General features: G+C 36.7%; 1 protein-coding gene across 1 annotated transcript in view; it reads right to left on the minus strand.

Moving 5' to 3' along the window:
- Window positions 1-2,500: 2,500 nt before the first annotated feature.
- LOC128647030 (uncharacterized) overlaps window positions 2,501-15,222 on the minus strand; it is an 83,983-nt gene continuing 71,261 nt past the window's right edge. Inside the window, exons 5-6 of the mRNA XM_053699843.1 lie at window positions 10,399-10,703; window positions 2,501-2,626 (exon numbers count right to left, since the gene is read on the minus strand). Coding sequence (XP_053555818.1) covers window positions 2,501-2,626; window positions 10,399-10,703 — 431 coding nt within the window. The remainder of the gene's footprint in view (window positions 2,627-10,398; window positions 10,704-15,222) is intronic.

Genomic DNA, 15,222 nt, shown 5'->3' on the forward strand with positions numbered 1-15,222 from the left:
TCCTTTTTTACATAGAGATGCTCAGGTGATATTTTCCCGTCAAATTTTTACAGTTATACTGCATCAGTTTCAAGTGATTTAACATATGAGTATTATGTCCCTTTAATGTAGGTCAGTGGCTTTATACCTGGATAACATATTTGTTCTAACTATGTGTGTGTTTAGGCTCCATTTTTTCCTTCAGCTGTATTTAAATACCAACATTCAACTGTTTTCTTCGCAGAAATGGCTGAAGAATTTAAAAAGATTTCTCATTTATCAAGTATTTTCTAGGAGTCAGAATCACTGACTCTGCAGAGCTTTCAATGATCAAAGTTAGTCAGTTTGATCACAACTACACTAAAATGTATAACCCATCTGTAGCTCAATGTATTAAAGTGTTTGGTCTGATGATTGTAGCATCAGATTTTCTTCCTTTTGCATGGTTCCATATGAGGCCTCTTTAACTTTGAAATGTTTGCACTATTGTCGAAGCATGCAATCAACTATCTTAGAAAGTTATGAAATTCTTCAGTGAGTAAATCTGTCTTGTGGATAGTTTAAAAAAATATATTTTTCCGATTCAGATGACAAGCTTTCTCCAATCAAGATCTCTCATCTTGATGGATTAGAGATTGTATACCTAATTTTTAATAACAGAGGTTTCATTAATGCTGTATTGAACACTTTATTTCAGGTCACAAAGTAAAATTTCTCAAATGAATTTGTAAAGTTGTTTCTTTGCAGCTTTTGAAAACCAGGGTTTTGGCTGGCATTCTTTAAGAATTCCAGAAAAAAGCAAAGTGTATTGACATCAAGGCTTTGTTCAGGCTTAGGATCTAATATTTAAAACCTCACCTCTCAGCCGATATTTTAAGAAGACTCATCGGTATAACTATACCCTTAAACATTTTTAGAAACACATTTTATCTTGAGAAATTCTTACATTGCTATGTAGTTATTTATGTGAAAAACAGACTCCTGCATTACAATAAAAGGTCTAAAAAAAAATTCCTAAAGATTTTGTTTGATTTCTCTGTATGCTGGCAAGTCTTTGAAAATCAGACCTTCAGTCAGGATAAATCCATTGTATAAACCAAGTTCTCTTTGGAACATTTTTTTTCCCCTACAAGCTTTTCAAGTTTCTCTTTTCAAGCCTGCATGCTTTGGACATTTAACTTCTGAGTTTTTGTTACTTTTAGCAATATCTTCTGCTGGAAGACTATTTTTTTTTTTTTTAAGTGATATTTCGGATGTCATCAATAAGGAGATTATAGCCCATCTCCTTGACTTAATCCAAATAATTAATTTGATGGTATCTTAATTTAGATATTGTAAGAGTATTAAAATTCTCCTTTAAATCACAAAGGTTATACATTTTTAATCATCAGAAAAACAATTTTCTAGACCAGATTTTAATGCTGAACATGAATTTACAGCCATATTTGTGCTGTCACCCAAAATTTTTGAAAAACAAACCTCTTTAGTATGACAAGATTGGATTTAAGCTACGTAAGTAAATATTAAATGTGATGACAGTCCATATCTGTGATAAACTGCATCAGGAGCATCACAATACACCATCCAACAGTAGTCTGCCATAAGAGTCATTCTAGAAACCTTGGTAGTGCAGTTCTATTGACTGGATATCTGGTGGAGATGCTCACCTTGTTAGTCACTTATATCACCATGGTTAGTAGAGAAGAAATGTAAATGGAAGTGTAGAAAGTATAACTTAAGTGATGTGACATCCAATTTTCCGGTATGCACACAAGTTTGATACCATCACAGAAATCAGGAGGTTTCGTTTTACATAGGAAGTGTTCACAAAGCCACTAAAAACAAAACTCGCCCCTTCTCATTCTTCACCAGTAAAAGTTTCCATAGACACGAGATCTTTTAGGATATCTTAAATTTGGGGTCCAACTATGACCCCTTCTTTCAGTTTACCTATGCTGATGTTTGGAAATGTTACAATCAGATATTGGAACCCTTTAGATTTCATCTTTGCCATTGCCTTCAGAAAGCATTCTACAAGCCCGAGGGGAGGATGAAATATCTTCTTGGGATCGAGAGGAACATGTTGGACACTGTATTTTCCAGGCTCATAAGTGTGTCTTGGCTCCCAGTCATGTTTGATCATCACAATAACTGTGCTGGGGGAAAACTAAGTATAGGTTTGGAATCAGGGGGTGAAACCTAGTCTACAGTACCTATTGGTTTCTCTGATGAAATTCTTTTGTTGACCAGAGTTTTTAAACAATCCTTTCGTTTGTTTGACCCTTGGTTCACTTACAAGTCAGAGGGCCACATCAGTTTCTTTAGCTTTTTGGGTAAATCTCCTGATTACCAAGGTTTACATGGAGGCAGGGTAGTATTTTCCAAAAAGCATTATTGACCTTTTTCTAGATCCATTTCTTCTTCTTCGGTTATCAAGAATGATTATATTGAGTAAATTTGAATGACGGCAACATACTTTCTCTAAACTCTACCACTTTTATGCATTCGGGAGGAAAATCCTTCAAGCAGCAGTGTCTGGTAAGTAGGTGCCTTCCTTCAAAGTATTATTTTGCCCCGACCAATTACTTGTGGACTCCACAACGTGGTTATTAGTTCCCAGGAGTAATGGCTCATGGACTCTCACAACCTGATGAAAGAAAACAAAATTTATACTTACTTGTTAAATTCATTTTTTTCATGGTGCAAGTCAACGAAACCCACCCATAATCATTTTTTACACAATACATTTTCTGGTGGCAGTTCTAGTTTGTACTTCATTTTCTCTACTTTGTCCTTTTCCACCTTTCTACTTCTCCTTTCTTGGCTATATGTCAGACTAGAAAACCAGGGAGGTGGGAAAGATTAAAGGGACAGTCAAGTCCAAAAAAACTTTCATTTTTCAAATAGGGCATGTAATTTTAAACAACTTTCCAATTTACTTTTATCAACAATTTTGCTTTGTTCTCTTGGTATTTTAGCTGAAAGCAAACCTAGGGAGGCTCATATGATAATTTCTAAGCCCTTGAAGGCCGCCTCTATTTTATTTACTTTTCACAGCAGGGGAGAGCAAGCTCATGTAGGCCATATAGATAGCATTGTGAGCACGCCTGTGGCTAGTGGCAGACACTGAACTAATTGGCTAAAATGCAAGTCAATAGATAATAACTAAAAGTCATGTGATTAGGGGCGGTCAGAAGATGCTTAGATACAAGTTAGTCACAGAAGTAAAAAGTGTATTAATATAACAGTGTTGGTTTTGCAAAACTGGGGAATGGGTAATAAAGGGATTATCTATCTTTTTAAACAACAAAAATTCTGGTGTTGACTGTCCCTTTAAGTGCTTTTAGAGCTTTGGGAATCTTTGCCGCCTCCTAGTGGTCAGGAGTTGAATACCAGGAGTAATGGCTCGTGGCAAACCACCATGAAAAACATAATTTATGTAAGAATTTACCTGATAAATTAATTTCTTTCATATTGGCAAGAGTCCATGAGCTAGTGACGTATGGGATATACAATCCTACCAGGGAGGGGCAAAGTTTACCAAACCTCAAATACCTATATATACACCCCCCTCACCACACCCACAACTCAGTTTAATGAATAGCCAAGTAGTGGGGTGATCAAATAAGGAGTAAAAAAAAGCATACAAAAAGAGGAACTGGAAAAATAATTGTGCTTTTATACAAAAATCATAACCACCAAAAAAGGGGTGGGCCTCATGGACTCTTGCCAATATGAAAGAAATGAATTTATCAGGTAAGTTCTTACATAAATTATGTTATCTTTAATGTAATTGGCAGAGTCTATGAGCTAGTGACGTATGGGATAGAAATACTGAAGATGTGGAAGACCACAGAAGAGTCAATAGAAAGGGAGGGATACAATAAAAACAGCTATTTCCACTGAAAAAATTACATCCATAAAAAATAAAGTTTCACATATATTTCATGAAAAAATTTAAATCATAAGCAGAAGAATCAAACCGACAGCTGCCTGAAGAACTTTTCTACCTAAGACTGCTTCAGAAGAAGCAAATACATCAAAATGGTAAAATTTAGTAAATGTATGCAAAGACGACCAAGTTGCTGCTTTGCAAATCTGATAAACCGAAGCTTCATTCTTGAAAGCCCAAGAAGTGGCGACTGAAAAATTAGCTGTAATTCTCTGAGGCGGAGACTGTCCTGCCTCCAAATAAGCCTTGTGAATCAAAAGCTTTAACTAAGATGCCAAATAAATGGCAGAGGCTTTCTGACCTTTCCTAGAACCAGAAAAGATAAATAGAGTAGAAGTCTTCCTGTAATCCTTAGTAGTCTGCAACATACATGCTTTAGCTATATAGCACCACTCACATTCATGTCAAGACCTCTTGTTATAATACATTTTCTCTGTAACATGTTTAGCATTAATTATGACTTATTTGATATATACCAAATTTTGGCACAATACTATAGCACTTGTCTTTTCGAGTGATTCATATAAACCATGACCTCTTGTTCTAGTTCTTTGTGTTATTTTTTGTAATTAATTGGTGGGTGTGTTAGAACAAGTCTGTGTAGCAGTTATAAACCTGTGTCTTGGTTATTAACCTGATGTAACAGTGGTATATCCACTGAGAAACGCGTTGCTTTTAAATAAACCCCTTTTAACTGGAACCATCATTTTATTGTATACTTTATATACAATCTCAGCAGCACTTTTTTTTATCACCTTTTATTGCCTAATTGGCAACCTGAGTGCTCTTTTGCACTGCCTTCCTGCTTGTCTGGCTAAAATGTTTGCACATTCAGCCAATTGAGCAGACACCCTGCAGGAATACTTTCTACAGAACTGTGTTGATGCTGTGTTGGAGGATCTGTTTCCACTCAAGCTTCCTGAAATAACCAGGTTTTGTCTCGCTGGAGGGATCGGTGTGCCCCAGCTCGCCTCTCAAGCACCATTGGTGGTGCCTGCAAACACGTGAGTTGCCATTTGTCTGTTTCTTGCAGCATTTCACTTGTCCTAACATACTCACCCTATGAAGCGCCTCCATTTCTCCTGTCTCATATATTTGAAGAAACAACACAAGTTGATTTGTGTGAGATTCTGCTAAATGAAAAGATTGAGCCAGTACCAAGATATCGTCCAAATAAGGAAACAATGCAATACCCTGCTCTCTGAGTCCAGATAGAAGGGCACTGAGAACCATCAAAAAGATTTTTGGAGCTGTTGCTAGGCCAAATGGAAGAGCAACAAATTGGTAATGCTTGTTTAGAAAGAGAGAATCTCAGAAACCGATAGTGGTCTGGATGAATCGGAATGTGAAGATACGCATCCTGTAAGTCTATTGAGGACATGTAATGACCTTGCTGAATAAAAGGCAGAATAGTCCTTATAGTCGCCATCTTGAAAGTTGGGACCCTTACAAATTGATTCAAAAACTTCAGATCCTGAACTGGTCTGAAATAATTTTCCTTCTTTGGGACAATTCATAGATTTGAATAAAAACCGAGACCCTGTTCCAGAATTGGAACTGGTACAATTACTCCTGAAAGCTTTAGATCTTAAACACACTTCCGAAAAACCTGAGCTTTCACAGGATTTGTTGGAACGTGAGAGAGAAAAAAATCTTCTCACAGGAGGTCTTATTCTGAAACCTATTCGATACCCCTGAGAGACAATAATCTGAATCCAATGATTCTGAATGGAACCTGCCCAAACGTCTTGAAATAATTTCAATCTGTCCCCACCAGCAGAACTGGATAGAGGGCCGCACCGTCATGCTGTCTTGGGGGCTGACTTTGGTTTCTTATAAGGCTTGGATTTATTCCAACTCGAGGATGGCTTTCAATTGGAGCCAGAGTCTTTAGGGGAAGGAGTAGTTTTCTGTTCTCTATTCTGATGAAAGGAACGAAACCAATTAGAAGCTTTAGATTTACCCTTAGACTTTTTATCTTGAGGCAAAAAAAACTCCCTTCCCCCCAGGAATTGTGGAAATAATTTCCGACTGGGAACCAAACAAATGATTACCCTGGAATGAAAGAGATAGTAACCTAGATTTAGATACCATGTCAGCATTCCATGATTGGAGCCATAAAGCTCTTCTGGCTAAAATAGCCAAATACATAGATTTAACATTAATCTTGACGATATAAAAAATAGCATCACAGATAAATTTATTAGAATGTTGAAGCAAATGAACAATGCTATGCAAATCAGAGTCTTTTTCCCGTTGTGCTAAGCTATCCAACCAAAAAGTTGATGCAGCCGCAACATCAGCCATAGAAATGGCAGGTCTGAGAATATAGCCAGAATGCAAATAAGCTTTCCTTAGATAAGATTCAATCTTCCTATTTAAAGGATCCTTAAAAGTGCCATCTTCCATAGGAATAGTAGTACATTTAGCAAGAGTAAAAACAGCCCCATCAACCTTAGGGACTTTTCCCAAAACTCTAATTTAGCCACTGGCAAAAGGATACAACTTTTTAAACCTTGAAGAAGGAACAAAAGTAGTATCAGGCTTAGACCATTCCTTAGCAATCACATCAGAAATAGCAACAGGAAAAACCTCAGTAGTCACAGGAGGTGTGTAGACAGAATTTAAACGTTTACTGGATTTATTATCAAGAGGACCAGACTCCTTAATATCCAAAGTTATCAACACTTCTTTTAACAAAGAAAGAATATACTCAATCTTAAAAAGATAAGATGATTTATCAGTGTCAATGTCTGAAGTAGGATCTTCTGAATCAGAGAGATACTCATCAGAGGAGGATATATCAGTAGGTTGTCGGTCATTACAAATTTCATCAGTATTTTACGTTTATTTGAAGGCGGTATAGCAGCCATAGCCTTCTGTATCGCATCAGCAATATAATTTTTCATATCAACAGGGATATCATGTACTTTAGATGTTGAAGGAACAACAGATACTGTACTAGCACTAATATAAACCTTTTCTGCATGCAAAAGCTTATCATGACAACTGTAACACACTACAGCTGGAGATATAATCTCCACTATATTACAACAGATACACTTAGTTTTGGTAGAACTGTGTTCAGGCTGCATGGTTCCTACAGCAGCTTCTGAGACAGGATCCGATTGAGACATCTTGTAAAATGTGAAAAAGAAAAAATAACATTTAAACGGAAATATCTTATTTCCACATATAGCAATTTCAGGAATGGGAAAAAATGCAAATGCTAAAATTGACAAAAAAAAACAAATAGCATATCCCTCTAAGAATAAAGAAGGCAAGGAGCATATAGGAAGTGAGGTAAAATAAAACTATTTTTTTTGGCGTCAAGTATGACGCACAACGCAAAAAGGAAGTTAAAAAAAATGTTGGCGCCAACAAACATCCGGAAATGACGCAATTCACGTCAAACAATTCCACGCCAAACAACCTAGCATCAACTAAGACGCAGGAATGATGAACATTACAGACGCACATTCACGCCAAAAAAATTCTCATGCCAAGAATGACACAATAAACATTTTGCGCCCTCGCAAGCCTAATTTGCCCGCAAGTTTAACAAGTCAAATTGAAAAAAAAAAACACAACAAAAAAAAACATTTAAAACTTTATAATACAGTAGTGTCTTAAATAATGATACATACTTACCGAAAGACACCCATCCACATATAGCAGATAGCCACACCAGTACTAAAAACTATCAGCAGAGGTAATGGTATATAAGAGTATATAGTCGAACTGAAAAGGGAGATTAATCCCTACCAACCGATAACAGAGAACCCTTGAAAAGATTCCCCGCGAGGGAAACCATAAAATCAAATAAGTGATACTCTCTTCACATCCCTCTGACAAACATTGGTCTTCAGAGTGCTTAGAAGAATATCATATAGAAGAAATCATAAAAATCAAGCACAAACTTACTTCACCACCTCCATAGGAGGCAAAGTTTGTAAAACTGAATTGTGGGTGTGTTGGGAGGTGTATTTATAGGTGTATTTATAGGCATTTTGAGGTTTGGGAAACTTTGCCCCTCCTGGTAGGATTGTATATCCCATACGTCACTAGCTCATGGACTCTTGCCAATTACATGAAAGAAAAAATGAATTTATCATTAGCATAAATTTAGTTTTTGCCTTTACTTTTTTAGACACCAATGACTAACAAAACATTTGATAACCTTTACTTTGCCCTTACCTCAGATTAGAAACCAGGCTCATTTGGTACACTTGGGGGAAATTGGAGCAGAAGCCGATTGTCTAGAAAAAGGCTGCCCTTATTGACCACATTTAAAAAGGGATATGAGGGGGGCGTGTCTGACCATTGGCCAAGATGGCTGCTTCTTAATTCTGGCTGATCAAGGGAGAAGATAAAACCTCTGTTTACCTCTCCATATACCACAAATCTCTTTTTCCAGAGTTTATTGAAAGTGAATGTTTGTGGAGCTGATTTACACTATTTTTATATTTGTTCTCAGTCCAGCAGCCGGAAATAGATGTGGTGCGCAGTGGAGGCCTTATTACGGCTTGGAGCTACATCTACACCCCCCAGTATTCTGATTACTCAGAACATCCAGTAATTTGCACTGAAGCAAACAAAGTAGGGAATGTTATAATAGCCGACATTTATGGCCACTTCAAGTTTTCTCCAGAACTGAGATTTCATTGGGCGATAAGTCACTGTTAAAGTTACTGCAACATTGTCAGTAGAACAGGACCGTGATTGAGGCGCAAAATGGAAGCCTTGATACAATGGGAGCAATCCATCGCGATCCTGATCACTCAACTCACTCAACAGCTAGCTAGTGATTTGAGGTCGTCATTTACCTCATTTGCCTATGAGAAGGACTCTGAGCAGACTACACAACAGCCTCATGACCGACAAGCTATTGAAGCGCTACCGGAGTCTGAAACTATCACATCCCAGCCCTCTCTCACCCATAGCGTAGCAGCTTCCCAGTGCTTAACTGATTGCTCTGGACATCTAAGAAGGAGACCGCATGTAAGTTTGTGCAACACACTCAAGCTTTCTCAGTATTTGGAGGAACCCCAGGATAGTCTACCTTGCTATTGACCCAAGCTTACACCGTACCACTATCTAGGCAGATTGATGGGAGCGAGTGGAATTATGAGAGGTCCCCTTATGCGCAGTATGTATGGTGTGTACCTATGCTAGGAGTTTGCTGTTTACAGTCTGTTTCCCTAAATTTCTTATTTAGGTAAGTTGATGCCCATTTTGCACTAGCATACGTTCTTAATCTTACATATTTGCTTGCAGAGCTTGATCTTGAGCTATATGTATTGAATAGCCGAGAATACTAGCTACCACTTTAATATCGCAACAACTGATTCCCCGCACTACAGCATCCAGCACTCTATATATACCTGCAAATGAGACGTAGGGTTACATGGTTGTTTTGTACATTATAGTATATCCCCCTAGTTGAGGATCTAATATTCTACTCTTTACACCTATTTTAATCTATAGGTATGCTTCTCTTACACTGATTATCCGTGAGATGGCAATTAGTAGATGGGATTACAAGACATATTCTCTTATTGAAACCTAGTATTTCTTATGTTCAAATAGGGACAGTAGTAAGCCTAGTATTTCTACCAAGCAACCCATTTATATTTAGTCTACTAGTGGGATAGCTTTTTCAAGCAGCAAGATAGGTGGTAGTACATCTTACTAATAGGTGGAGTTTATATTTCTAAATGTCTCGTATTAACCCCCAAATCTATGTTATGTTCTTCTACAAGTTCAGTGGTTTGTTCTGGTTTTTATTTACTATACATTTTCACACATGGGCCTAGATTGTGTGATTGACAGTTTATAATTTAGACTAAAAAAGTTCAAAAGGGGCTACGTTACCTTGTATTTGCTCTTTGTTCTTAGTCAAATTTGATGGCCCTACTACCCATTTGTGTTTTACTCATTTATGCACTCATGTTGGTCATGAAAGTTTAAAACTGAATGCACCATTTGAATCATGAGTTTAATTGTTACTTTACTATCAAAGACTACTACCTCTCCAAGTAAGCATAAGCCAAAAAGATGATAAGCAGCACATTTTTAAAGTAAAATGATTAACTTCACATTTAGAGTGACCATACATGTTTATGTACTAATTGTTCTCCCCAGAACAAATTTAATGGGCCCACCATGCAGATGATTTTAATGACCAACCGGATAAAATTTAAGCCAGTTTTAAAGTTAAAATTATAATTGTTACACATATTATCATTTAATCAATTTTATATATGCATTTAATTTGTGGTTTGGATAGCTAAGCTAACATTTATAAATAACAGAAAATGTTAGAATATTGCTAAGAATTACTCGACACCCAGCTAGCAATTTTCATTGAAGTGGATTTATGGATTATGGTAGAGACATGAAGTCACTAAAAAGTCAGAAACTAATAAAACGAACAGAGAAAAATATGAAAAGGGAATGAAAATTACCCTGGAAAGGATGTTGGCATTGTTGCCTTCGCAGTCTAGTGTGATTTTGGAGTTCTTTCCCCAGTGATCTTGAGTTTGGCCATTTAAAGCTTTGCTGATCTGCTCTGCCCGGATCTCTAAGTTGTCATCCTGTGATGGTTCTTCCTGTTCAGAGTCTGTGCTGAGGGTGGAATGCTCAGTAGCCTGTGACACCGACACATTTGCAGGTTCTGATGTTGAAGATGAAGAGGAGGAGGAGGAGGAGGAGGAAGAGGACTGTCCTCTAGGAGTCCCAGTTAAGAGTAGAAGCACATCAGATGACGACTCTGTTGAAGCAGATGTAGCCAAATATTACAGAATAGTTTTAAAGGAATAAGCACATTGCTTATATATTACTATTCTAATCACATTTTCTGCTATATTGCAAAGCCTAGACACTATTGACACCTTGCTTGCTGCAATTGTTTTTCAAAAGTAAAAAACAAACAAAAACAAAAACACAACTCTCCATTGTTTGGCTTCAGCAGCAATAAGATAAACCGCATAATGCAAACAAATTTGTTGCAGAGTTAGGCTGCCATGTGCTTTCAGTTTCCAAGACAGGAAAATTAAAGAATACGTGCCCAAGAATTCTAAAAACTTAAAAAAGGGACAATAAAGAAATATTTTAAATAAATTATAACAATCAAAGCACAGTTTGCTCATAAACAATGTGGATTCATAAAAGGTAACCAATCAGTATGGCGGTCAACCAGAGGAGGGGTATCACTTTGCCACCCCTGAATAAGCTACAGATAAATAGCTTTTGAATGTAGATTGTTTTCTTTTAAGTGTCACTAGATGAACAACCATACTGAATGTGATAAGGTGAAAGAAACAACAAATTAAAAAACCCTGCATTGCCTCAAGTAATATGGAAATTGTATCAAGTAGGCATGCCCCCCCCCCCCACATCTCTAAATCATACACTATTTTCCCAACCTGAAATCACACCAAATGCTCATTTTACTTATATATACACATTCTTATTAACAAGTGAATCTACTGTATAGATTACTAGGTCTGTGGATATGTGTAGGCCTATAAATAGTAGGAACTATAACAAAAGTTAAAAGAAACCGATACGGAAGATAATGCAGTTAAGTATCCTAATATTTAATGTTCCAATCAAATACCAAGCAAGAGTTTCTAATTAAATTGTACATGTGATGTGTCATTCGCCATCTGCTGAAACCCACTTTGGCAACACTTGGAATAAATATCTTTATCAGAATATTTTATACTAAAATAAACCTTTTTTGCCAAATATGTGAAGATTTAATGTTGTCAGGGTTGGCAAATAGTGTATTAAATCAGGAAGATTGTCTAAGTAGGAGAACTCACGAGGGAACATTTAAAGGGACAGTATACACTCATTTTCATATAACTGCATGTAATAGACACTACTATAAAGAATAAGATGCACAGATACTGATATAAAAATCCAGTATAAAACTGTTTAAAAACTTACTTAGAAGATGCCAGTTTGGCTCTGTTGAAAAGGTAGCTGGAAAGCCCACTGCAAGTGGAAAATAAGACACTCCCCCCTCCCCCTTCTTTTGCATATGAAAAGACCCTTTACACAAACAGAGCAATGTTATTTAAAAATAAGCAAAACTATACATTTATTTAAAAAAAAAAAACTTTATGGGCTATATAAATAGATTATCTACAAAACATTTATGCAAAGAAAAAATGAGTGTATAATGTCCCTTTAAATACATCCCTGCTGCTATAACTGGGTGATTACTGATGAAACCACACACAGGGAGATTCTAAAAGCATGGCTTGTTAATAGGATATCTCCTTGAAAAACCAATTGAACTAAAAATAATAGCCCTTAGTGAATGTCAATTCAGATGAATTGGTGCCCGGTTTTTAATAATCCTATTAAAAACAAGGGCACTCTAATTCATCAAAATTTACATTTCACTGTTTTCTTCAAAAACTTAATCTTCACAGCCGCTCCAGCAATTCCCCCTGGCCTTCAAAAGCCTCTTCATACGTCAGAAATGATGAATCTGGCTTCCTCCAATCACGGCTTCCCCCCCCGGCGGAATCATGGCCTGAGGCAACGCCGTGATTGGAGGAAGCCGGACTCGTCATTTTGGACCGCGAAGAGGGCTTGCAACGGGCGGAGGAAGCGCTGCAGCGGCTGTCAGGATTAAAAGGCAAGTATTTGAAGAAAACGACTGAAATGGAAATTTTTATGCATTAAAGTGCCCTTGTTTTTAATAGGATTATTAAAAACTAGGCACCGATTCATCTAAATTGACATTCACTTTAAGATGCACTAATGACCTTCTTCAAAAATGTTCTCTAAATCATCAAGCTGGTTATATTCAGCCTCCAGCTTTGCAATGACATGTTTAAATATCATGAAATGGGTATGAGAGAGAGGAACTAAAAGTGTTGTTGCAGAGCCCCCTAGTGGTTTTCAAAGACCTAGACGTGTTCCAGGAGTAAACGTGCTATTATTCCTGAACTTGGCTGGTTTAGCAGCCTGTGATCCAGTAAGTAGGCTGAGCAAGCGCATCCCTTGCAGGGCTGGACATTCTCCCTCATCTACAGAACCTTGTTGTGTACAATATAACACCAAATATATGTTATCTCTGGCTTCTAATACATTTTGAAGAATTTAATATATACACAGGTTTGAGAGGAATTTGTAGTACGCCTGTTATTCAAGTAGTTACATTTTAAGTATCTACAACTGAAACATCCAACTGACAACTTAATCATTAGTGCTAGCTAAGTGGTTGCTATAAAAAAAAATGAATTTGTGAGTGCTGATTAGATATTTTAAGACCAGGACAAAACGTCTTTTTTTTTTTTTTTTTTTAAAGTGACATTAAACCCCCCAATACATTTTTTCATAATTCAGATAAACAATTTTAAAGGGAAAGTCTACACCAAAATTATTGTTGTTTTAAAAAGATAGATAATCCCTTTATTACCCATTCTTCAGTTTTGCATAACCAACAGTTATATTAATATACTTTGTACCTCGGTGATTACCTTGTATCTAAGCATCTTCTGACAGCCCCCTGATCACATGACATTTTATTACCTATTGACTTGCACAATTAGCGCTGTGTTGTGCTATTAACTCCACAGGCGTGAGCACAATGTTATCTATATAGCCCACATGAACTAGCACTCTGTTGTGAAAAGCAAATAAAAAAGCATGTGATAAGAGGCTGTCTGTAGTGGCTTAGAAAAAGGCAGAAATTTAGAGGTTTAGATGTTAAAGTATATTAATATAACAATGTTGGTTGTGCAAAGCTGGGGAATGGGTAGTAAAGGCATTATCTATCTTTTTAAACAACAATAATTTTGGTGTAGACTGTCCCTTTAAACAACTTTCCAATTTAGTTCTATTATCAAATTTGCTTTATCTTCTTTCTATCCTGGTGAACCAGCAATGCACTACTGGGAGGTAGCAGAACACAGATCAACCAATGACAGGAAGACTATATACACAGCCACCAATCAGCAGCAAGCTCCCAGTAGCGCATTGCTGCTCCTGAGCCTAGCTAGGTATGCTTTTCAAAGAAAAAGATAACAAGAGAATAAAGAAAATCAGATAATGAAAGTAAAATTGAAAAGTTGTTTAAAACGGCATGTTCGTGAAAGAAAAGTGTTGGGTTTCTTGTCCCTTTGACCGCTATGGAAATAGTCCATATTGTCTAGTTTACAAGGCTATGCTTGGATTAAAACTCTGAATTAGGAATTAACACAAAAAAAACAAGACAAAGTATCCGCACTCACTGGAATTAAAGTGACTTTTGAAGGATTATATATATATATATATATATATATATATATATATATATATATAAAACATAATTTATGTAAGAACTTACCTGATAAATTCATTTCTTTCATATTAGCAAGAGTCCATGAGCTAGTGACGTATGGGATATACATTCCTACCAGGAGGGGCAAAGTTTCCCAAACCTTAAAATGCCTATAAATACACCCCTCACCACACCCACAAATCAGTTTAACGAATAGCCAAGAAGTGGGGTGATAAGAAAAAAGTGCGAAAGCATATAAAATAAGGAATTGGTATAATTGTGCTTTATACAAAAAAATCATAACCACCACAAAAAAGGGCGGGCCTCATGGACTCTTGCTAATATGAAAGAAATGAATTTATCAGGTAAGTTCTTACATAAATTATGTTTTCTTTCATGTAATTAGCAAGAGTCCATGAGCTAGTGACGTATGGGATAATGACTACCCAAGATGTGGATCTTTCCACGCAAGAGTCACTAGAGAGGGAGGGATAAAAATAAAGACAGCCAATTCCTGCTGAAAATAATCCACACCCAAAATAAAGTTTAATGAAAAAGATAAACAGAAGATTCAAACTGAAACCGCTGCCTGAAGTACTTTTCTACCAAAAACTGCTTCAGAAGAAGAAAATACATCAAAATGGTAGAATTTAGTAAAAGTATGCAAAGAGGACCAAGTTGCTGCTTTGCAAATCTGATCAACCGAAGCTTCATTCCTAAACGCCCAGGAAGTAGAAACTGACCTAGTAGAATGAGCTGTAATCCTTTGAGGCGGAGTTTTACCCGACTCGGCATAGGCATGATGAATTAAAGATTTCAACCAAGATGCCAAAGAAATGGCAGAAGCTTTCTGGCCTTTTCTAGAACCGGAAAAGATAACAAATAGACTAGAAGTCTTTCGGAAAGACTTAGAGCTTTGAAATATTATGTTGAAGCTACTAACAACATCCAAAGAATGCAACGATTTCTCCTTAGAATTCTTAGGATTAGGACATAATGAGGGAAC

The sequence above is a fragment of the Bombina bombina genome, chromosome 2 (assembly GCF_027579735.1).
Source record: "Bombina bombina isolate aBomBom1 chromosome 2, aBomBom1.pri, whole genome shotgun sequence".
Classification (NCBI taxonomy): domain Eukaryota; kingdom Metazoa; phylum Chordata; class Amphibia; order Anura; family Bombinatoridae; genus Bombina; species Bombina bombina.